The sequence below is a fragment of the Panthera pardus genome, unplaced genomic scaffold (genome assembly GCF_024362965.1).
Source record: "Panthera pardus isolate Hobbes unplaced genomic scaffold, ASM2436296v1 HiC_scaffold_1, whole genome shotgun sequence".
NCBI classification, from domain to species: Eukaryota; Metazoa; Chordata; class Mammalia; order Carnivora; family Felidae; genus Panthera; species Panthera pardus.
The window spans coordinates 12,008,610-12,031,879 of record NW_026526654.1 but is presented as its reverse complement, the minus strand read 5'-3'; the positions used below and the strand labels follow the sequence as shown (position 1 = coordinate 12,031,879).

The following is a 23,270-nucleotide window of genomic DNA, read 5'->3' as shown; positions in this document are numbered from 1 at the left end:
GTTGAATATTTTAAAAGTCATGTGAATTATATTACGGAGGAAATGTAATCTCTTCATGTTGAGAGTGTAAAACCAATAAAGTATCATAAAAACCAAAAAGACCGGAAGGAAAGGGAAGAGGAGGGGAGGGGGGAGGGGAAGAAGAAGGGGCCAGTGGGAGGAAATGAGGTTCAGAATGGTCTCAGATTTCAAAGGAAGGACTGAAGTGTGATGCCTCATGTATGTATGTCTTTAAAAATTCTTCTGAATTCTAATATTTTAGGAACTAACATCTTTTGGCAACTAAACATTTATTTCCAGCCCAGCAGTTCTGATCTTTGGTGTCTTTATGTGTCTGTCTGTGTGTGAGCTGGGTGCAGCTCCCAGACTTTGGCTAAGGCTTGGGCGTGATCCGGGGGCCAAGATGAGCCTCAGGAAGGTCAAAGAAGCCACAGCATGAAGCACATGTGTCCGCCAGGCTGAGGAGGTTTGACTTTTCCTATGAGATAGTGGGATGGGGGAGGGGCCGGGGATTTTTTTTTTTTTCCCGCCAAGGTGGAGATAAGGTCCCGTGTGAATTTTGTAAGGATCCCTCCGTCACTTTGGCTACACCGAGTTTTATAACCCGTCGACTGGAAGGGCTCCCTCAGCATGGCCTGCCACTCACTGGAGGTGCTCCCTCAGCATGGCCTGACAAAGGTGGGTGATGGTCGGGACCCCCCTAAGATCCTGATCCTCCCCTCGGGTCTCTAGATCTTTATGTCAGATACTTAAACGCCACTTGGCCTCGTACTTTCGCCACAAACTACACTGGGCACAATCGTTCTCTATGTCCTGCTTAAATCCGGTGCTAACTCGTGTCCTAATCTTCAGAGACGCCAGACAAGAAAAGGAAGGAGGCTCCAGGGGCTTGCAAGCTGTGCCCACGGGTCCAGGGCGCTGCTGACGAGGGCGCCGGGGTGGGGGGCGCCCCCGCCCTCCCCGAGCTGAGGACGGCCAGGCCCCGGCAGGAAGGGCCGGTTGAGTTTGTACGGCCCACCTGCCCTTCTCCCCGAAAAGTCTTATTTTTTCAGGCCTCCGTACAGTGTAATCGAAAATTCTTCTGACGTCAATATTGGCATTCAATAATCCTCACCATTATCAAATTATTCCTTGTGGAAAATGAACGTAGTTCTTCCATAGCCTTCCGTCCCTTTTTCCGGTTCTGTCTTCTTTCAGGAAGGTCGGTGACAAATCTCTTTTCTTATCATAGCCTCTAACGTAACCAATGGGGATAAATCACTGCAGCTTTCTCTTTTGCAACCTAAACAGTGTTTGCTTTTAATGCCCCTTGAAAGGTCCAATTTTCCATCCTCTGTATCTTGATCTTGCATGAAATAGCTTCCAGTGTGACAGAAATCAGTACCAAAAACAAACATACTCAAAGAACATGGTGGTGGAATTATGTCCAGGCTCTTGGCCACAACAATTCTGTAAATATAGGCCGGCTTCGCTGTTATGTTTTTGATCATGCGAAATTTATCACTTTATTCCACTTGTGCTTTATTAGGAACCCCTTTTCGAAGTCCCTGGAGGTGGGGGGGGGGGGTGTAACGGGAGTGGAGATAGCTCATTTGAAGTACACAGGAAAACCCGGGATCGCGAGTAACTTGTTCTGCGGGTGTTCTGCAAGATGAGCAAACATTTCTTGTAAATTTTAACTTGGAAAAAGAAGGATGTCTTGCAATACGAGTCGTACGTGATGCTGAAAGTCACACGATCACAACTGAGCCAATGGTTCTCCTCTCTCTCTCTCTCTCTCTCTCTGCAGGATTGTGGGTGATCGTCTCCCATTGTCGGATGCTCGGTCTCAGGGCTCAGTGTTTGGCAGAAATCAGTGATTTTTTCGGACGTTGGAAGGTGCCCCCAACTGGCACTGGTGTATTTTTTGTCACTTCAGAGCACCCAGGGACAGTCCTTTGCTTTTCCAGACAAGAATAAGCTTAGGAATGTTTCCTTCCTTCCAGGGCAGGCTGCCTGTAGATACAGACCCTTTCTTCTGCTGCCTTATTGCCACTTACATTCAATACAGCATATGACAAGAGTTTAATAATACTGTACCGTAGTCAACATCCACTGGTGACAGTGAAAGTCGTCCTACGCAATAACCCTCCTCTCTCTTGTCTCCCTCGCACCAGCCACAAAGGTTTTCAAAGGTAAGTGCGGGTTACTTTATTTTTCTTTATATTTTGTATTCTCTCTTTCATTTTGTATTAGATTACAATTGTAATCATTTTTATATGAATATTTGGGGGTTGTGGAATGAACCATCTGAGTTTCCATGATTTCTCATGGGGAAATTCGCTTTGATATTCAAGTGCTTTGGATTACAAGCGTGTTTCTGGAACGAATTATGCTCGCAAGCCAAGATTTTCCTGTACTTGCGTTTGCAAGGGTTCCAATCACGAGTCCCTTGCCTGCTGCTGGTACAGCCACTGTCGGCCCCTCCCTGTGAGACACGACCCCACCTCAGTGTTTGTCACCAGCACCCAGCTCCGCTCACCATCTTGCAGTTTCACACTTCACAGGATGCTGAGGGCTCCCAGGCCCAGAGGGCGAGTCTCGTTCAGTGCAAACCAACCAGAGACTCTCCAGTGACCAGGATCCCCATGGGCAGGGACCCAGACTCGGTCAGTGGGAGTGAGGCCCAGCTGGCTGGGCGTGGGTGGCTCTGGGACTGTTTGTGTCTCTTCAGAAAGTCCCCAAAGAGGACAGATTGTCTTATGGGATATTATTATGGGATGATATGCCTTTGGGGACCGCGACGGCCATCTTATAAACATGAGGAGACAGGTCTGAGAGAGAAAAGCCAAGCTGCTGAGGGCAGCTGATAGGTGACAAGGTCCTGGGGCCCTGATGATGCCATTTAGCTGCCTACATAACCCCGCCCTGAACTCTTGTTTGTGAAGTCATAAATGCCTTTACTGTCCAGAGGCTCTCACAGTTTGGTCCCAGACCGGTAGCCTTAGCATCCCCTGGGACACTGCTAGAAACACAAATTCTTGAGCCCCACCACAGATCACCGAAAAGAAGTCTGGGGACTGTCCAGCGATCTGGCCTAAGAAGCATTCCAGAAGATTCTGATCAGCCCGCACTCTGGAGGACTGGTTTAAACCACTGAATTGGGCTACTGTCTGCAGCCAACACCATCCTGATGAATACGCGCATTTTCTGGGAAATGCTATGGGTCCATTTGATGTTTTTGTTTTATGTCTCATGTGGGAGTCATCCGGGAACTTGCAGTGTCTCAGAAGGGAGGGCTGAGCTCAGGCAGGCTGCCTGGGTCAAGGTAGGTTCCTTAAGGTGTAAGGAATTTTGTGACAATTTAGAGGTTTTAGAGTTCCTGTCCCGGATGAAAGGAGGGGATTCTGGAAAGGAGAAAAAGAAAACCCAGCAGGTACAGCTCAGGTCAGGGGAGCCAGTGCCCAAAAGAGCCCAGAACTTTCTCTACGTGTAGTGGCCAAGGCCATGGGTCACTTGAGAATTGAGCTGGACTCAAGGAAATCATTTTAGCCCCAAATCAAGGAGGTACTAACGACAAGCAGGTGCGGAACCACCCAAGAGTTAAACAGCACCCTACGGAGCAGTGCAAGCCAGCCGAGTAGCAGAAGAGACACCGGCCGGAGGAGAGAAAACCCAGCCAGATCCTGGAGGGACGTTTGGCGTTGCCCAAGGGCACGAGGCCACACAGGTCTGTGTCAAGGACCATCTCCACCCCGCAGTGAGTCGTAGAAATCAAAGAAATGTGGGAGACCCGCACAGGGAACGTGGTGGAAAAGACACACCGCCCATTGCAAAGGAGCAGTTATGACCCCCTCCGCCCTTCAACGGGGGGCCAAGCGTGGCTATGATAAACACGGCACGCCAGCTCCACTCAAATGTTAGCACGCCCTGTCCAATGTCCACGAATAAGCAAGTGGCCCGTCTGCCGGGGCCCGCTGGGAAACCCGTTCAGGGATGTGGGACCGGGGACCCCAGGTCCTGCGGGACAGCTCACACACTGGGCACGGCAAGAGGCCGGAAGCCAGTCTGCGTCCTCCAAGTTGGCTACTGAGACCCTCCATAGGTGAGAACTGCACTCTTCCAAGATCAACAGAGGGGGATCCCCACCCTCCCCATCGTTGGGTCGTATGGGACTCAGCCTTCTCTTCAAAGTTTCCAAATGGTGCTCGGGCGAACATTCGTGGCATTCGTGGACCTTTGCGACAACTCCACGCTTCTTCGTTTCCAACTGGCTTTTGGGTAAAGACATTTGCTGATTTCTGCCTTGTACGACTCCCCTAGAATGGCAGCTTTTAGCTGCCCTTCCATTAAAATAGTTAGATTTCAGGGGTGTTCAGCCTGGAGGCCTTTCTCCTCCTCTGTGTCCAACGGGAGCCCTGAGGGGAATCTGTCCAGGCACGACCAGGCTGCGTGGCCCCCCCGACACCACACAGCTTTTGCCAGTCTCATGCCTTAAAAACCAACACTGAGGGGCACCTGGGTGGCTCAGTCGGTTAAGCGTCCGACTTCAGCTCAGGTCATGACCTCACAGTTTGTGGGTTCGAGCCCCACGTCAGGTCTGTGCTGACAGCTTGGAGCCTGGAACCTGCTTTGGATTCTGTCTCCTCTCTGCCCCTCCCCCACTCGCACTCTGTCTCTCTTTCTGTAAAATAAAAGGTAAAAAAAACAAACAAACAAAAAGCCGACATTGAAAACCATCTTCCAAACTGCTCTGGCTTCATTTGTTCAAAAGAGGGGACACCCATGTTATGGCACTACTTTAATTTTAGGGTAAAGTGCGGGCGCAGAGGAATTATCTCTAACAAGGAGGGGAAGCAATCCTTGATGAAAGTCTACAGTCATCATTTCCGTTATCTGCTGCCCCCGGAAGCGCACCCCCCGCCCGTGATGACTCTGTGTGGATGGTTCGTGCGTACCCCCGGGGGGGGGCTGCGGGTCGGCTTGGACGCTGGCTCCTGCCGCTCAGACCATGTGCCCTCTGGCAAAGTCATTTCGTCTCTTGCGCCCCGGCCGCCCCGTCTCTACAGAGGGGAGGGCGATTCCCACCGCCCGCGGTTGTTGCCCACCATAAAGGAGCTCACGTCAGCACAGCGCTGGGGACAGCGCCCAACCAGCAACCGCGAGCATCCTACATCCTGTACAATGTTTCCTTCGTACGCTTACTTTTCATTAATTCTGTGACTTGGGGAATATTCTCGGCTTGCCAGAACGAAAATATTTAAATGAGAGGAGGCGTCCAAGTATCTCAAGAGCTTCACGTTTTTACTCTGAAACACCAGGAGGAGAGTGGCTTTGTGTTGAACTCAGAATCCTCACGCGGGAAAAAAAACCTCCTCAAGGCCTTATCCGTTTCATAAATAACGTATTTTATTTTATTGCATATGGCTGTTAAGGAGAGCATCCATGATCAAGACAGACTAAATACAGTGCACTATTCTAATTCCATTTATTGCTGTCTCCAGCAACGTCACATCGACCCTTATATACAGCGTGTACAATGGAAGACAGACCAAGGTTAAGTCTTTTGTCATATCACAATAGCAAGAAATATATTTAACATCTTGATATCCAGAAACAATACGTACCCAAAAAGAAAACACTGTTTAATAACTGTTAAAGTTTATATAGCAAAAAATATTTTAAATTTAAGGTAAGTCAGGCAAAATGTACAAAGACCCAATATACATTGCGAAGTTTTAGCAAACATAACATTTATACATTTTGGTTCCATTCTGTAAACTAAATTAAAAGTGTAAATATTGCATATGCCTTTTTTTTCTTTTTGAAATGTACAGGATGGAGGAAAATTTAGTATATTATCAACTTTTTATTTTGCTTGTTGTAAGCGGCAGTCTGAACGTGAACCATTTGTATAGAGGCGTGACTACTCTAAGTATAGAGGACTACTTAAATACACATCATACACTGTATCCAGCAGGGTCCAGAGTCAGTCCCACTGTACCCGGGGGAGGGGGTGGGGTGGAGGGGGGCGGGTTACATAGCAAATACCACCCATCGATCCCGAGTCCCAAAACGAAATCCAAACTTTGGGACGTTTTTATACACTTTAATAAAGTATCTGTATTATACACTGAAATCGACCTTCAAACTAACATCGTATGGTCTATACACTGTTGTGATGTGTAATTTTAGAAAAGTAAAACTTTAAAAATGTTCGGGGGGGGTCACTTTACATTCAACTTTGTCTTGCAATACAATCCTCTGTTCTAAAAGTTCAGCACGGAAGCAGGAAGACTTTTGCATTGCCATTAAATATATTTTTAAGACATTGAATTTTTTGGTCTTCCTCTAAAAAAGCCTCATTTTATTAATGCATTATTCTATAGTGATATATATCTATATATTTATATATATTTTTCTCCAAAAAGAAAAAAAAAAAAAAGCTCACATCTCCAATGAATTAGTGTAGCCTCTCTGGGACCATCCGAGCAGACGGGGAGCACAGACACGGACGTGCCCGCGGGAGGAAGGTCTATAGCCCTCTGTCACGTGGGGCAGCAAGACGAAGGGACATTCTGCCGGTCAAGGTTAGCAGTTTTGGATGACCCCTGCAATGATTACCGCAACACCGATCTTTTCAGAACACTGAAAATATAAAATGAGGGTAGTCTCGTCAGGAAGTTTTCTCGACAAGTCACATGTAACGTGACGTTCTCTGTCGTCTTTTCTTTCTTCTTCCCTTAACGACACAGGGGCCGGAATACCTCTTTTATCAATTTCTTTCCTTCCCTTTCCTTTTTTAATTTTTTTTTCTTTTTTTTTTTTTTTTGTATTGTTGCTCAGGGCAGCCTCGTTGGCCGACACGGTAGCGTGGAGTAAAGATAACACATTTTTGTAAAATCTGCCAAAGCCGCGACCACCCATGAATCGCTAGCATGCCTACGTGAATTTTTGGTTAAGGAAACGCAGGCTCGAGAGTCAGGGTAGCAGAGACATTTGAGCTTATAAATAGGATCAAAGGCTTTTGCAATCTGATGTACCTACATAAACGTCTACGCAGAGAAGATTAAACAAGTCTGTTAAAGGTAAAAAGATATATTCACCCCCTCCCCAAACCCCTCCCCACCCCCCGCTACCCAATACAGTTGATGATTTTCAAAAGTAGGTTGCTTCAGTTACATATAATTATTATTATTATTATTTATGAATCCATCTTCAAAGTCCAATCCCAAATTGCATTTCCGTTGAGAAGTGTCAGTCCCACGCTGGGCTCTGGCTGAGTAAACACGCAGGTACCTGGACTGGATCCACGGAGCCGCTGTTTCCTGGGACCAGTTAAATAAGGCTGAAGGCCGCACTCGAGACACTCAGCAGACATCTATGTACAGGAGGTCCTGCCGGCCCCCGGCCACACAAATCCGGCTTCACCTGGAACTGAGGTAGGACTGTGGTAGTTTTGAGTGCATGCCAGTAAATACCAGATTGGCCCACTTCCATGGGTGTTGGTAGCATCTCCCAGCATGCTGAGGGATAAATCTGCTTTGCCAAAACGAAAGTGAGAAGAAATTAAGACACCGGCCACAATTTAAAGGGCCAATGGAAACATCCGATTTTCTTGAGAATACCTTCTTCGGCGAATTTTGTTAAAAAAACAAACGAAACACAGCACGAGCAGCAGAATGACGAATGCCCCCTGTGGGAACCAGGGGGAGAGGCAGGTGTCCTCGCCTGGGGGGTTCAGAGTCTAATACAGTCGTAGATGTTCCAAAATGTAGTCATTGCTCAGATCCAAAAGAAAATTTGTAAGCAGCTTCAGATTTAAAAAAACAAAAACAAAAACAAAAACAAAACAGTGAGCATCTTCTTTGAAAGTCATTCTCTGATGCGTGACGTCACGGTGATAAAGCCAGACAGATCCTCACTCTGGGAAAGAAAGGAAAAGAGTCAGCGGTGACTGTCGAGGGCACAGTGCAATCTCCAGTTAGAGGAAAGGTCCCTCTCAAGCCGCCTTCACCGCCCGTGTCTCTGGCAAACACAGCTCCGTTTTCCAGAAACAACTTGGAGGGGGAACCCGCCCCCCCCCCCAAGTGTCCGAGGAAGGGGAACAGCCAGGTTAGGGTGACTGTGAGTGTGCTTTCGTGAGGCCCTGGGCCGAGTGGGAGGCGGAGGCAGGGGGGCCCCCTCGCCCTTGCCCTTGGGGAGACAAAGGGAGCTGAACTCCGCCTCGGGGGACCCTGGCACAGGATCGCCTGTCCCGGAAACGACCACACCGCACGATCTCCTGCAGAGACAGCCTGACCGCAAACCCTCCTGGCCAGGCGGCCGGGTCCAGGTTACGCCATGTGCTCCCAGGAGCCCCGTAGGCAACACGGTGTTAGGACCCGCCAACAGCTCTAACTGCGCACTCTCTTCCAGGCCCGAGGATCAAGCTTCTGTAACCTGCTCCCCATTTCTATCGTTTCCAGCATATTCTTACTTAACATGTTCCTCTTTAAGGAAATGACCAACTTGGGAGACTTTGACATTTTATAGCAAATTGTCTTTTTAAGCTTCTTAGTTGCTTTTTTTTTTTTTTAAGATTATTTATTTTGAGAGAGAGAGAGAGAGAGAGAGAGAGAGAATCCCAAGCAGGCTCTAGGCTCTGAGCTGTCAGCACAGAGTCAGACACAGGGCTCAAACCCATGAACCGTGAGATCATGACCTGAGCCGAAAGCAGGAGTCAAACACTTAACCCACTGAGTCACCCAGATGCCCCAAGGCTTCTTGGGTTTTTGATTAAAATGCCAAGTGGCCCTGTGCACCACCCCCAGGGTCACCCACGGGCCCTGCTGGCCACATTCTGCCCTGCGGTTGTACTAACCCACTTGCACTTGGCACGCTGCTCTAAAATCATCACAGCCCCTCCCAGACTCTCAGTTTACTTTTGGGGGGCTCTAATTCTTCTCTGTTCACCTTGAGTGCAGAGGGCTGATTCCAGCAAGAGGAAACTCCCAGCGCACCCTGCGGCCAGGAGCGGGCCCTGGAGGCCTGGAACCAGCTCCCAGAGTCATGTCCTGGGTGCAGCCAAAAAACAAAGGCCTGGACACACAGGCCACTGTCAACTGCCAACATTCAACGCCCAACGTCCACGTATCTTTTTCATGACCGTGTTTTTAAACATGCCCCACAACGTGATCTTTTGGGGCAATGCTACCATATTTTACTATTTTCACAAAGCCCTATGGCCTTTAAAAAACAGGTAAACTCTTCCGTAGAGTGGAAACAGGGGCCCAACTCTGTCCTGGGGAAAGATGCGCCCTGTAGCTGGCTATTTCGTCCTTGTCCCCGCGACAGACTGCATGAGAGCCCGCACGCAGCTGCTTGAGTCCCTTAAAGAGCGGCTGTTTGCTACAATCCACCCCGGACTTACATCTCCCCAAATGAGTATGCGTTTTGTCACCGAGGCCGAGTGCCAGGCGGACCCCCAGCCACCCCAGAGCACGTGGCCAAGATGCAGTCGATCTGCTGACCGAACACGGTTTATGTATTTTTTTACAGGGCTGAATCCCCTCCTGTTAGCCCGACATCCATTATCTTGAAAACAGCTAAGCCAGTAAATTCCTCACTTTCCCAGACTTCAGCGCAGTCCTAGAAACACGGGTGACAGGTACCCCGTGTGGAAGGACGCTTCGCCGTCACACCACGAGATCACTGTGCACCCGAATCGGGGTGAACAGGTAACTGTCTCTTTGTGACGTGCAAGTATCAAAACCTCACTTCTATGCTTGAGCGTCGCGGGCAAGTTTGAATACAGGCAGGGCGATCCTGGCTCGCACATTTGTGCACACGGCGATTTCTCCGGGGCCAGGGCCTCCCTGAGGCCCCCGGGGGGTGCTGAAGGGTGGAGGGGAGCCCCCATGGGCCTCTGACCCCCGGGGCAAGGAGAGGAAGCAGCTTTCGTGCCTGGCGCTGAAGGGTGGCCAGGCCGCGGTCACCGGCAGGGAGAGAGCTGGGGGCATGCCAGGCGGGGTGGGGGTGGCAAGGAACACGATTCCCTCGGACACTGAGGCCCTGGGCTGCCCCCTGTGATCCCACAGGTGGGCTGGGAGAGCCCGTGACGACTGCAGAGGTGACCCCGAGCGCGCACACACACCGTCACAGCGACAGGTACCTGCTGTTGGCCATGGGAAGGATGCAGGAACTGCAGGAAGAGGAGAGACACCAGCCACCAGCGCAGAGACCGAGGTCGGCACGAAGTACGCAGGGCTCCGAGCACGTTTACGCACACAGATGTGCACGAGAGCAAACACATGCACACACACCCCGGTGTGGCAGCGGGAGGGCTGAGACTGAGGGCCCCACGGCCGAGGACCCCGGGTCCACGTGGCCACCCAGCATCGTTCCAAACACCCACCCCTCGGTATACCACCTTCGTGCCTGGGTCCCCCACCACCCACTGCGGTCCCAAGAGCCGGCGGAGGCCTCGCGCCCAACAAAACAGCTTGGTTTCATCTAGCATCCTTGTTCGGATGCAGGAGAAGGAAGGGAAGCGGAGAGCACCCTGCTCCCCCAGGCCCAGAGGAAGGGCTGGAACCCCCTCTCTCCACCCTGCTCCTCTAGCCCCAGAGAAAGGACTGGAACCCGCCCCCCCCACCCTGCTCCCCCAGCCCCAGCCGGAACCCGCCCACCCCCTCCACCTGCTCCCCCAGCCCCAGCCCTGGAGGAAGGGGAAGCAGGAGCTAGAGCCCGAGAGCCGAGCACACTTGCCTTTCCATTTGTTTACTGACTTTTACTCTATGTTAAATATTTGTTTATTTTGAGAGAGAGTTCAAATGGGAGAAGGGCAGAGAGAGAGAATTCCAAGCAGGCTCCGTGCTGTCAGCGCAGAGCCGGAAATGGGACTCGATCCCAGGAACTGTGAGATCACAATCTGAGCAGAAATCAAAGAGTCAGATGCTTAACCGACTGAGCCCCGCAGGTGCCCCCTGACATCCTCGCTTTTAAATATTTATGCTTCCTAATGGTGATTCCAGCAAAATTTCACATACCATATGATCTGTGTTAATTCCAGTAGAAGCAAAGTATAAATTATTAATTGTACAATCAATCCACCCTGAACATTTGTGAAAATGGGAGATATTCCTTGAACGCGTCAAGTGTAGTGGCAAAACAAAACAAAACACATGAGGACCCACGTGTTGCTTGTGCAGGCGTTACCAACATACCCGGATGCTGGATTCCGGAGGTAACGCATCTAAAGAGAACCTAAACTTATCGGCCTTCGCTGAATTTGTCATAGGATCACACGCTGTGCTATTCTGTAGCTTAGACACTACTTTGTAAAGAAACCCACTCACAGCAGCATTGATCTAAAGTTGATTTAGGGGCACCTGGGTGGCTCGGTCGGTTAAGTGTCCGACTTCGGCTCAGGTCATGATCTCACGGTTCGTGAGTTCAAGCCCCGCGTCGGGCTCGGTGCTGCCAGCTCAGAGCCTGGAGCCTGCTTCGGATTCTGTGTCTCCCTCTCTCCCTGCCCTTCCCCCACTCATGCTCGCTCTCTCTCTCTCTCTCTCTCAAAAATAACTAAACATTAAAGAAATACTAGTGAGGGATGTTTGGGTGAATCGGTCGGTTAAGTGTCCGACTCTGGCTCAGGTCACGATCTCACAGTTTGTGAGTTCGAGCCCCATGTCAGGCTCTGTGCTGACAGCTCGGAGCTTGGAGCCTGCTGGGGATTCTGTGTCTCCCTCTCTCTGCCCCTCTCCCGCCTAAAAAAATAAATAAACATTAAAAAAATTTTTTTTAAGTCGTTGATTTAAGGGAAAAATACTCTCACACTCGTTCCATATGACATGCCACACTGGCCACGTCTTCTCCATCTTGTTTTTGCTCTATCACACATGACAAATGATGTTCACAGGAAGGACAGAGTTCCATGTACTGGTTACCACCACTCCTGAGGATGGGGGGGGGGGGGGGGGGCCGGCGGCTCCCTGCCTGTTCTCTTCCATTTAAAAGAGCATCGGAATGCAAATGAGCAAAGCACCCTCATTAAAGGCCCCACCTTCAATTCAATCTGGGCTACTTTATGAAAAAAAAAAAAAACGGAAAGACATAGAAAACAAATCACTAAATAGTACATCACTAAACAAGTCGCAGAGCATCTTTGCCATGGACAGCACAGATGTTGGAACACGGACCCCGTCATGCCACTGGTGAGCTGGGTTCCGTGATTACAAACACATTCGTGGAAAGGACAGTGAGCATCAGGTCTAGAATGTTTTAGAGACAAATCGGGGAAATCGGCAGCAGGGCAAATAAATTCAAGCAACGTTTTAGATACACGTTCTGACCCATTGCTTCCTCGTTCTGATTTCTCATGAATATGTGGGTTTGGATGTGCTTGGCTTCACGGTCAATATTTGAGTGGCCAGAATTCAGGGCACAACGCTGTCCACAGAGACCCCTGGTTCTCTCTCTGCAGAGAGCCTCGTGGGGTGCCCCCCAGATTCCATGTGGAGCCCCAGGGAGGGCCGTATGTGGAGATCTGCGTAAGGCCTCACAAGGCCTCACTCAGGGCTCCATGCAAGCCCCGGGACTTTGCAGACTCTGCGGTGGGTGGAGGGGGGGGGGGAAGGGTGCTCCCAGCACAGCTGCACAGAACAGCCTCCTCCCTCCACTGGTGACCAGTCCCCCGACCGAAGAAAGCACATCTGTACTTAGCAGGTAAAAACGACGTAACATTTTCAGGCACATGGGAGTTAGGGGTGCTGGGGGTACCGAGCCGCATGACAAATAAAACAACATACTTCTCAAATTGAAATTTCTATTTCTAGTGGAAACTACGCTTAGGAAGAAAGAGACCCGCGGCGAGCCCAGACACGTCACCCTGTGGCCCACTTAAACCTTTGATGTTAAACATAGGATTACTAGAGAAAATAAACTTTTCAGTTGCGTGAGAAATTCCTAGAAAAATAAACCTGATAATTCAGTATCTCCTTACTTGACTAAAAGCAAAACACTCGTGAATACACCCAAAAAAAAAAAAAAAGTAATAAAGTAAGGTTAAGTGTGATAACCAACAAGCCAGAGATTCTAAGAAAAACGGTTACTCGAACTTTTCATTTAAATAGGAAAAAAATAAATAAATAACTTAAGAGACAGGGAAGAAGTTCCCGGCAGTAAATTACTTTACCGACTCTCCTTGTGAAAGACGTGAAAATGTCTTTTATAGGAGATCCCACTTTCTAATTTTTTTTTTTTTTTTGAGAGAGTGAGCGAGTGGGGAAGGGGTTGAGAGAGACAGAGGAGAGAGAGGGAAAGGGAGAGAGAGAGAGAATCCCATGCAGGCTCCACACTCAGTGCAGGGCCTGACTCAGAGCCCGATCCCACGACCCTGGGATCACGACCTGAGCCAAAATCAAGTTGGACACTCAACTGACTGAGTCACCCAGGCGCCCTGACAAGGCCTTTCCTCTGACAAGTGAAGTCATTTCATCCTGAGTGCTCGCTGTTGAAGAAATTTCCCAGCACCAAGTTGCAATTTGATGGCAATGACACAGCAGGAGACGGGAGGGGGTGGGGGAAGGGGCAGGGGGTCAGAGGGAAAAGGTTGAGTCCTGGTATGGGGCTGGGGTTCATAATAGGTAGCTCTCCTCCTTCAGCTCCTGTTTAATCCTTCACAAAGGACCTTGTCTTAATCACCGAACATCAGAGCTGTCGGGTGTCCTGGCCTGTGAGCTACTGCACTGAACCTTCCCTCCACTGAGCCAAGCCTCCCACGGGGGCCTGCGTGAATTCTCCGATGCCTGGCCTCAGCAGACCTCCACCCGACCCTCCAGCCTTCCTTTCTTTTCTGTGCTTGTTATTAAAAAGCCGGACATGCCCATCCCACAAGCTATGCTTCTATGGTGAGAGTTTTCCATCATCCCTGTAGCAGCAACGTCCAACAGCATAGGAGAAATATTACTGATTATTCTTCAGCCCAGACCCCCGAAGGACAAAAGTGCCCCCTGCATTGCTGGGGGACCCTGCTCTTAAGTTATGAAATGTCGGACCCTCCCAGGTAGAAACCAGGTGAGGGAGCATCAGTGACAGGTCAGCAGCAAAGGACAGCCCGTCCCCCAGGGCTCTGCACGCACGCCTCCACTGAGGCCATCGCTGTCCATTTCTACAAGTAACGAGAGAGGGGTGGGGCTGGGAAGGGGGACAGGAGGTCTCTGACTTTCACTTGGGCCCTGGGAGTTTACACTTTACCGCCATTAACTCGTTACAAAACTCCCCAGTGACACAAAATACCACACAGGCAATGGCTCACTGCCACATGCACCTGTCTCCCCAGTGAGCTGAGGACTCGAACCCTGCCCGTCCCCATCATCTGGCACGATGCTTGTTAGAGCCTTTCTAAAGCTTTGATGAATTAAGTTGAAATAAAAACCCATGTGGTTTATGCCATGTCTCAAAGGCAGAAACGCTTAAAAAAAAAATCTTCTAAAGGAGGAGGCAACTTTAGAACTGTCTGAGGCCCAAGTGAAAAGAAAACCCTTCTCACCTCACAACAGAGTGGGTTCTAAGCCAGAGGTCAACAAGGTAGGGCCAAATCCGACCTGTTGCCTGTTTCTGTAAATAAAGTTTTATTGGCACCCAGGCTCATTCACTCGCATATGACGCTTCTGCATTTCAATAGCAGAGGCCTGTGGTTGGGCAGGCACTGTAGCAGCAACCTTCCCCCCCACCCACCCCCAGCATGGGAAGGCACCCAGGAGAAGGAAGAAGGTTGAAGTGGTCAAGACAGGCCCACATATCAATATCTGTGTGTTACACCCGGAGACTCATCGAGTCCCCGGGAAGATTATCTGTGAACTTGCATCCTTTAGAAATGCAACGTTGTCTGCTGAAAACCATGCTCTCCTGTTACAGGCCCTACTGAAAACGAGGAAGGAAGCCATCAAATCATTTAGGAAGCCAGCACCCTTTGGGGAGTAATTTCCCTCACCTACAGCTCTTTTACTTGGTGTTTCATACGGAACGCAAAAGTACTAAGCACGTATGATTATTACTACATCCTGTGGCACGACTCTTTCAACATTAACAGAGGTGAAGTTATAATACACTGGACCTGAAATTCAAGAGGGGTCCAAATAACCCTTTTCTCTTTCTCGGGTCGCTTACGAACGTGAATGTAACTGTTATGTTTCTGCACCGAGAAACAGTACGGATACTTGAGCCAGGCGATAGGACGTGCAGTAAAATTGCAAATATCCCACAAGCAGTGCGATTCATTCCTCAGATTTCATGCATTATTACGCTTAGGAGTTTACACTGATGTAAAAAATACATATTTTACGTATCCTATAACAATGTTATATTGTTTATATCTGATGTTCTCAAACCTAAATATTGTGTTTTTCCTGCAGAATTAAGGAATGTATAAGAATTTATTCAAAATATATCCAACCCCCAAAACCCTACTGTTACAGACCACTTCGAATGCACCTTTCTTTCTTTTAAATATCTAACTATTTAAGACTTGCTACTGGGGTTATTTTAGTTTTAGGACTTTGTTTCTTTGTTTTTATTATTGAAATCGAAATAGGCATTTTCTGGAAGTCTGAAATTAAGCCAAATACAGCTCAAATCCCACTATAATATCACTGAATAAGAAACAGACCTGTGAGTATAGTTAAAACGGTATGCCTTCAGGATTCTAAGATATACTCTGTTTTTCACATTTAACATACAATAATTTGGGAATGTGTTAAAAATAGAGCGTAGTAATCAATAAAGTGCTTGTCTTTCATCACAAGAAAAAAATGTTTAAAGAGAACAGGGGGAAATTCTGGAACCCACCATGGCCGCCCCTCCCCCGCCCCACCCCTGCCCAGCCACCTCCTTTTCAGGTAGAGTGTCCACTGTGCATAAGCGCTTGGTGGCCTGACCGGTCCCTGCTCCTGAACTACAGGCCACACCCTCCCCGTCTAGAACGTCCACATCGCACAGGATGTCCACGTTGTCCACTGGGGGGGGGGGGGGTGTCAGAATCGATCTCACTGAACAGCCCTTGTGAGAAGGGGCAGCCAGCAAAGCCAAGGCTGGGGGTCGCACCCTGCCCACCCCCAGCAACTTCCCGCCACGGTCACTCATCTCGAAGGCATCCCAGGAGCTCAGGAATGACTCAGGTGAAGCCGCCCCTGTGCCTTAAGCCAAATGCCATTCCAAGGGCTCACTGCGATGTGGGTGCGGACAGTCACTGGCCCGCCCCGCAGGAGTAGGGGTCCTGGGGCCCAGGAGCCAGCATTTACCTATCTGTTCCTTCCAGAAATGGGCACGTCATTCTCCTCGCCTGGCGTTGCTCCCTGGGCCACCGTGAAACCACCCAAGGAGGCTCTATGTACCGGAGTTATAAACCAGGAAGTGGAACACCTTCTAGAGACACACGGGACTTTTCTCATACACAGGGACACCTGCTTCCTGCACCGCTCGCCCCCAGGCAGCTGTGTCCCCCCCCCCCCCACTTTCTTCCAGCTCCTTTAAATGATGTATACACGTAGCCACATGTTTCGTTTTGAACTACAAAGACTTCGTTTTAATGAGCCCGGGCGGCCCTTCGCTGCCAGAGGAAGCCTGACTCCTCCCGCCCCCTCCCCGGGCTAACGTGCGTGGCCATGGCTGTGGCATCGCCCAGCGTGCCTGCCATCGCGGCCCTTTCTTCATTCAAAACTATACCCGCGAATGACATCACGAGCAAGTGCGACTTGAAGCAGCAAATAAACAACCGATGAAGGCACAAACACAACGGCAAACAGCTCCCGGAATGAAATGAATCAGCTCGTTTTAATTGGACAGAAGCGGAACAGAAGCAGAATTGTTTTTCCGGGGGTAACTCCGGGCCATTTAAAGCTAATAGCTCCCAAACGCGGCACAGCACGCCTGGCCTGGCTGCTTTCTTCACGTCCTGCCGGCGGGACGGGACACCCGGGCAGGGGCCGCGTGCGCCCGGTGCAGACAGCTGCCCCGTCACGAGGGCACAAATGCCCCTCCGCACCGAATGTGCCCGCAAGCACGACGCCACCAGCCAGCTGGGCTGGGTTCCCCTCTCGAGGCCTCACGCACGCCAAGTGCACCTGCCTACGGAGCAACGTGCAAACTCCCTTGCCCCCGAGTTAAGACCCACATCCAAGTGAAACGCTATTGGTTAACCTTCCAGTAATGACAAACGCAAAGTGCTGAGCTACAAACGGTCTTTATAAATTTCAGCTGCTGGAAAAGAAAACCGAGTAAGACAGCAGGGCACTGCTCCCGCCTCAACCGCCCCCCCCCCCCCCAGCCCCCACTTCACAACCAGACAGCACCAGGGGCAGGACAAACACCTACAGGCGTTTTTCCAGCCAGAACGACAAGGGGCCTCCCCGTCACTCACGACTGGAGTCTCAACAGAGTAAGGCTGCCGACTCCCCTCTGCGGCCTTGGCAGAACTTAGCGGCAGCACCTGGCAGACATTTCAAAGGCTCAAGTGCTGGGGGGGACCTCACGCACCAGCGGCTCGGGACCCCAGGATGCCTGAGTCAGGCTCCCAGCCTGGGATTTCCCAAGGCCTCCTGGGAGATTGGACAGAGCAGGCGGGTTGGACACCTTGGCCCCCCCACCCCTCCTGGAGGCCCAGGGAGACACTGCTGAGACACACGTGATCACACATGTGCGTCACCCTTCCCTCTTCTCCCGAGAGAAGAAAGCACGAAGGGGCAAAATATCCAACCACAGAAAGACAAGCTTCCCCAGCTGCTGACGCCCGGCAGGGGGAAACAGTCAAATCGGTATGAAGACATCACTCGTGGCACTCAAAGAAGGCTGTACTGTCAGCCTGACCGGCCTGTCACATTTCCCGGGCAGAATCTTCTAGGGCTTTTAAGAATGGCTTTAAAAGAGGGGCGCCCGGGGGGCTCAGTCTGTGAAGCGTCCGGCTTCAGCTCAGGTCACGATCTTACAGGTTTGTGGGTTCGAGCCCTGTGTCAGGCTCTGTGCTGACAGCTCGGAGCCTGGAGCCTGCTTCCGACTCTGTGTGTGTCTCTCTCTGCCCCTCCCCTGCTCATGCTCTGTCTCTCAAAAATAAATAGACTTTAAAAACAAACTTTTAAAAAAGAATGGATTTAGAAGTGACGGGCCTCCCTGACCACCTCTCTGAGAACCACCGGGACAGAAGGCGACAGCAGACGTAAGCTGCACACACAGCATCACCCGCTCCCCCCACCCCTGCACAGCACAGGCTCCATGCTCTTCCTTCCAGAGTGCGGCCGCCAGCAGGGTGTCCCATCCAGGGAATCCTTTCCACCAGGTAACAGCTACCGGTTGTGTGACTTTGTGACACTCAGCACACAGGAATTCATAGAGAATAATTCTTAGTTTCTCCATTTTCCTCAAACAACAACAGGCCGTTTTGTAATTTCTACTTGATGTACTGGGGCGAACACGAGGGGGGCTTCCAAGCGACCTACGCAAAGGGGAACAGGAAGAAGGTGAGTCCATTCGCTCCGCTGTGCACGGGGAGCGCAGGACCGCTGGTGAGTCGGGGTGTGGGAACCTTCGGGGCCACACGGACAAGGGCGGACCCCACGAAGGCCCAGATGCGAGCCCGGACCCTCCCCACCCCAGACCCGCTGCCCCCACTCCTGCTGGCTGCCACCAGGCCTCACCCATCAAGCTTCTAGAGTTACCTTAGGAAACAGAGACATCAAGGAGGCCAACGGGCACACGCGTATTTTCTAGAACACGCACTTGGAGAATCTAAATGTTCCATCTCTGGTCTGGAAGAGGCAGGAGGGACCCCTGAGCAGCAGGAGCGACGACGGCCAGGACAGGTAAGCAGGTAGTTAGGTGAGGTCACCGGTCCTGGTAAAATGGACCAGTTTATGTATGCTGACTTTTTTTTTTTCCCCATTATTTCGGAAAAAAGTAAAACTAACCCTGAATCCTGAGGACAGACCCAAACACCGTGCCAAGTTCTTAAGACCACATCAGCTACAAAGAACTGCCCGCAAGGCCATCTGCCAGACGGCCATGCTTCTCACACACACAGTGAAGGAGGCAGGGTCCCTGGACGTGGGCGGCACGCCAGCTTTTCTCACGTTCTGGAAGCCTTGGCTGCTGGCTCACTCCATTAGCGCCTTCCTGTCAAGGGACCGGGACTCGGGGGTAAGTGGCCGCGTGCACACTGACCCAGGTCCAGACGCACCCACGGCTCATCCAGGCTGAGGGCCTTTATCCCCCCAAAGAAGGTGCGGCCTCACCAGGAAGACACAGAACCAGGCAGGAGCAAACCTACCAGGCCAACAGCTCCCTCCAGGTTTGCTTCTTAAGTTTGTTTATTTATTTTTGAGAGAAAGAGGGAGAGGGGGAGAGGGAGAGAGGCAGCATGAGCAGGAGAGGGGCAGACGGAGAGAGAGAGGGCGAGAGAGAGAGGCGGGGGGCAGCACGAGCAGGAGAGGGGCAGACAGAGAGAGAGAGAGAGAGAGAGAGAGAGAGAGAATCCCGAGGAGTCTCCATGCCGTCAGCGGGGCTCAAATCCAAGAAACCGTGAGAGCGTGACCTGAGACAAAACCAAGACTTGGACGCTTAGGGGTGCCTGGGTGGCTCAGTCGGTTGAGCGTCTGACTTCGGCTCAGGTCATGATCTCACGGTTCATGAGTTCGAGCCTCGCGTCGGGCTCTGTGCTGACAGCTCGGAGCCTACAGCCTGCTTCGGATTCTGTGTCTCCCTCTCTCTGCCCCTCCCCCCCCGCTCATGTTCTGTCTCTCAAAAATGAATAAACATTAAAAAAAATTAAAAAAAAAAAAAAAAGACTTGGACGCTTAACCGACTGAGCCACCCAGGAGCCCCCTCAGGTGTTTTTTTCCTTTAAAACATAAGGGGTTTCCTTTAACCCCCCCACCCCCAAAAGGAGATTCTGAGGACTCGATAACATTTAGAAACGTTTTAGAGAGTACAAAGTGCCTTACAAATGTCTGTGTAATCAAGTATGCAATTCCGCCAATAGGCAGGTGCTTTTATCTTGTTCATCATCTGCCGGTGCCCCTCCCCCCATCACATCTCAGTGCCTCAACCCACCTCCAGGGCTGCTCAGTCTACATGCTACTTTTGAGAAGGAAACTCAGGAGTGGCAGGCAGAAAAAGACACAATGGCAGAATTAGATGACTCCAGTCGAAAAGCTTTTAAATGCTCTATATATCGTTTCAAAGACTGTTCCACTTCATGCCTGTTAAATATGACATGAAGTCTTTATAATGGCTGACTGGACTCTACAGGTCACTGTCCCTGGTCATGTCCCCCTCTTCACCTACGACTCTCCCTATGTCCCTTGTAATCAGTCACACTGATCCACTTCTTATTCTGGACGATACTAGCAAATCTTCTGCCCCAGGGCCTTTGCACGGCTATTCATTCCCTTTGCCAAATGGATTCTCCCCCTAAATATCTACAAGACCTGCTTCCTCATCACCTTCAAGTCAGCACCTTTTCCCTCTCTCCCTTCCCAGCTATATTTTCTGGAGCATTTATCACCACCTACAACACCTGCTGATCTGAACACATTTAAAAATTAAATGTATTTCCTAGGTTTCAAATATAAATCTGAAGTTACATTTGTATTTGAACTGAGTACCTTTTGTGTTTCTTTTTAGCTTGGAAATCAAACCTCTCTCTTTCTGGCCTACACTCTAATATTTTTCAAAGGAGCAAAACATTTGATAAGTATTTAACAACTGACAACTGGCATCTTTGTGATGAAAACATATTTAACAGTCTGATTAAATCTGAAAGTTGAAGGGAGACCTAACCTTTCTGCCTCGGTCTCTCCTGCTCACAGCCCATCTTTGCACTCTCCCAAGCAGCCATTAAGCGAAGCTCCTATTGGTGTGTGTTTGTTTTTTCCGGAAAGAACAGTTAAAAGGCGGGAAGATGTAAGAAGGACAGAAAACTTCCCAGGAAGCTGCTGGTAACCAGGGGAGGGGGCATCCCTGGCTAGGTCATGAGTATTTATAAAAGGACGGGATCTATGCTTTCAAAAGGGCTTCAGATCCTCCTGCACACCATTAAAGGTGTGTCGTAAGAAAATACAGCCCTAGTTGGAAATTGTTAGGACAGGGACTAAAATCTACATGTTCACTTTTTACGGAGGGGCCCGCCGGCAGACAAGCAGCAGCAGTCAACATCTCAAATGTGAGCTTCCTACAGGCAGCTAAGAAAGCTCTGGGGTTGCTGAAGAAAGAATGATTCATGGCAAGAACTCGCTTCAGACAATTAAAGAGAGAGCATCTTGGGGCACCTGGGAGGCTCAGTCGCTTAAGTGTCCAACTTGATTTCAGCTCAGGGCATGATCTCATGGTTCAGGAGTTCGAGCCCCGCATCGGGCTCTGTGCTGGCAGCATGGAGCCTGCTTGGGATTCTCACTCTCCCTCTCTCTCTGCCCCTCCCCCACTCTCACTCTCTCCTTCTCAAAATAAATAAATAAACATTTTTAAAATAAGAGACAACATCTTTGTTAAGCAGGAGTGGATGGTGAGCCAAGAAGAATCAGATGGCACAGGAAAGGGAGGTCATAACCTCGTGTTGGGAAGTTTCTGGAAGACTACCCCAGAACACAAAGACTGGGCACAAAGAGAAATCCCAGGACAGTTACAGGGCAGGCTAGAGAGCCGCATCCAGGAGCTGGGTGGGTTTTGCATCCAACAAAACCAAACCTATAGTTTCTGAGAAGTAAACCGATCCAGAAATGGTGCCTGATGGGACGTACCCCAAGAGTGTGGGGGGGGAAGGGACTCAACGCCTGAGCGGCTCCTTCAGAATCTTCCAGCAAGGCCACCCCACTGTGAAGGGTGGGCACAACACCCCCCCGCCCCCGCCCAGAGACAGCCTTTGTGAGGAGTTCAGATGGCCACTGTGGCTGCTGGGGGGTTGGTACACACTGAACCTCTATCAGACTGGCCGAACCGTCTTCAACTTTAGGAAATGGCTTAAGACCCGAAAAATTCTGAACATTCCAGCAACACAAGACAGACTCCAGAGTCGTGGAGATTGGGTGCATATCACCCAGAGTTATTCTAGGAACTTAATTAAATCCTTCAAGCTGGAGAAGCTCGGGTATTTTACTGCTGTGGTTATTTCATTTGGAACAAAGACTGCTAATAAACCGGCCGTACTGATAAGCGAAGCTACAAATAATGATAAGAAGTAAAATGGAATTAAGGTGAGTCAGTTCTACTGTATCTTTAAAATTCTGATACGACCCTCCATACCAAAACGTCATTACATTTGGAACCTGCATAAACTTTCAACGACAATGCTCATTTGGAAAAAAATGTCAAAGTAGGTAAAACTCTGAAGAATGTTTTCAGATTCATTAATGTTTATAACGTTGTCAGGCTTTCATATCTAGTATTTCCACAACACGCGTTATTCAAGTTTTAACTTTTTTACTGACCCAGCTGAAGTTAGTTTTCTGATGCTGAGTGTAAATTAATACTCCCCTATAATCCTATAGGGGGAAGAAATATTGAATTCTCACTTTTGCAAGTAATAGCAAAATCATACCTAAAGGTTTGCAACTGAACTGTATGTGCATTAGAAGTTGACTTAGCAAACTAATCAAACGGGCTTCGGAAAAGTGTTGATCAAACTGACTTCATAAATCTAACTGGAAGAGAGTATGAGTAGCTAACGGATTTGTTTTCTGTTTCATTTGCATCGCAAACTGCTATTTTAGGTCACTTTTATTCCAGAAAACAACTTATGAAAGCCTTACTGTCGTATAAAAACAAAACAGAAGCATGCATTGCCACAAATCACCTGAGTAATTTATCTTTTAAAAAATGCATCCACGGGCGCCTGGGAGGCTCTGTTGGTTAAGCGTCCAACTTTGGCTCAGGTCATGATCTCAGGGTTCATGAGTTCGAGCCCCGCGTTGGCCTCTGTGCTGACAGCTCAGAGCCTGGAGCCTGCTTCAGATTCTGTGTCTCCCTCTCTCTCTGCCCTTCCCCCACTCGTGCTCGCACACTCTCTCTCTATCTCTCTCTGTCTCTCTCTCAAAAATAATTAAACATTAAAAAAATACTAGTGAGAGGTGTCTGGGAGGCTCAGTCGGTTGAGCATCTGACTTCGGCTCAGGTCATGATCTCATGGTTCGTGAGTTCGAGCCCCGCATCGGGCTCTGTGCTGGCAGCTCAGAGCCGGGAGCCTGTGTCTCCCTCTCTCTCTTTCTCTCTGCCCCTCCCCTGCTCACACTCTGTCTCTCTCTCTCTCTCTCTCTCTCTCTCTCTCT

At 49.8% G+C, this 23,270-nt stretch overlaps 1 protein-coding gene across 1 annotated transcript in view; it reads right to left on the bottom strand.

The window, feature by feature from the left end:
- Positions 1 to 5,363: 5,363 nt before the first annotated feature.
- The window catches only part of IRS2 (insulin receptor substrate 2), a 31,785-nt gene continuing 13,878 nt past the window's right edge, over positions 5,364 to 23,270 (bottom strand). The window contains 1 exon segment of the mRNA XM_019443911.2: positions 5,364 to 7,905. Coding sequence (XP_019299456.2) covers positions 7,901 to 7,905 — 5 coding nt within the window. The 3' untranslated portion in view covers positions 5,364 to 7,900.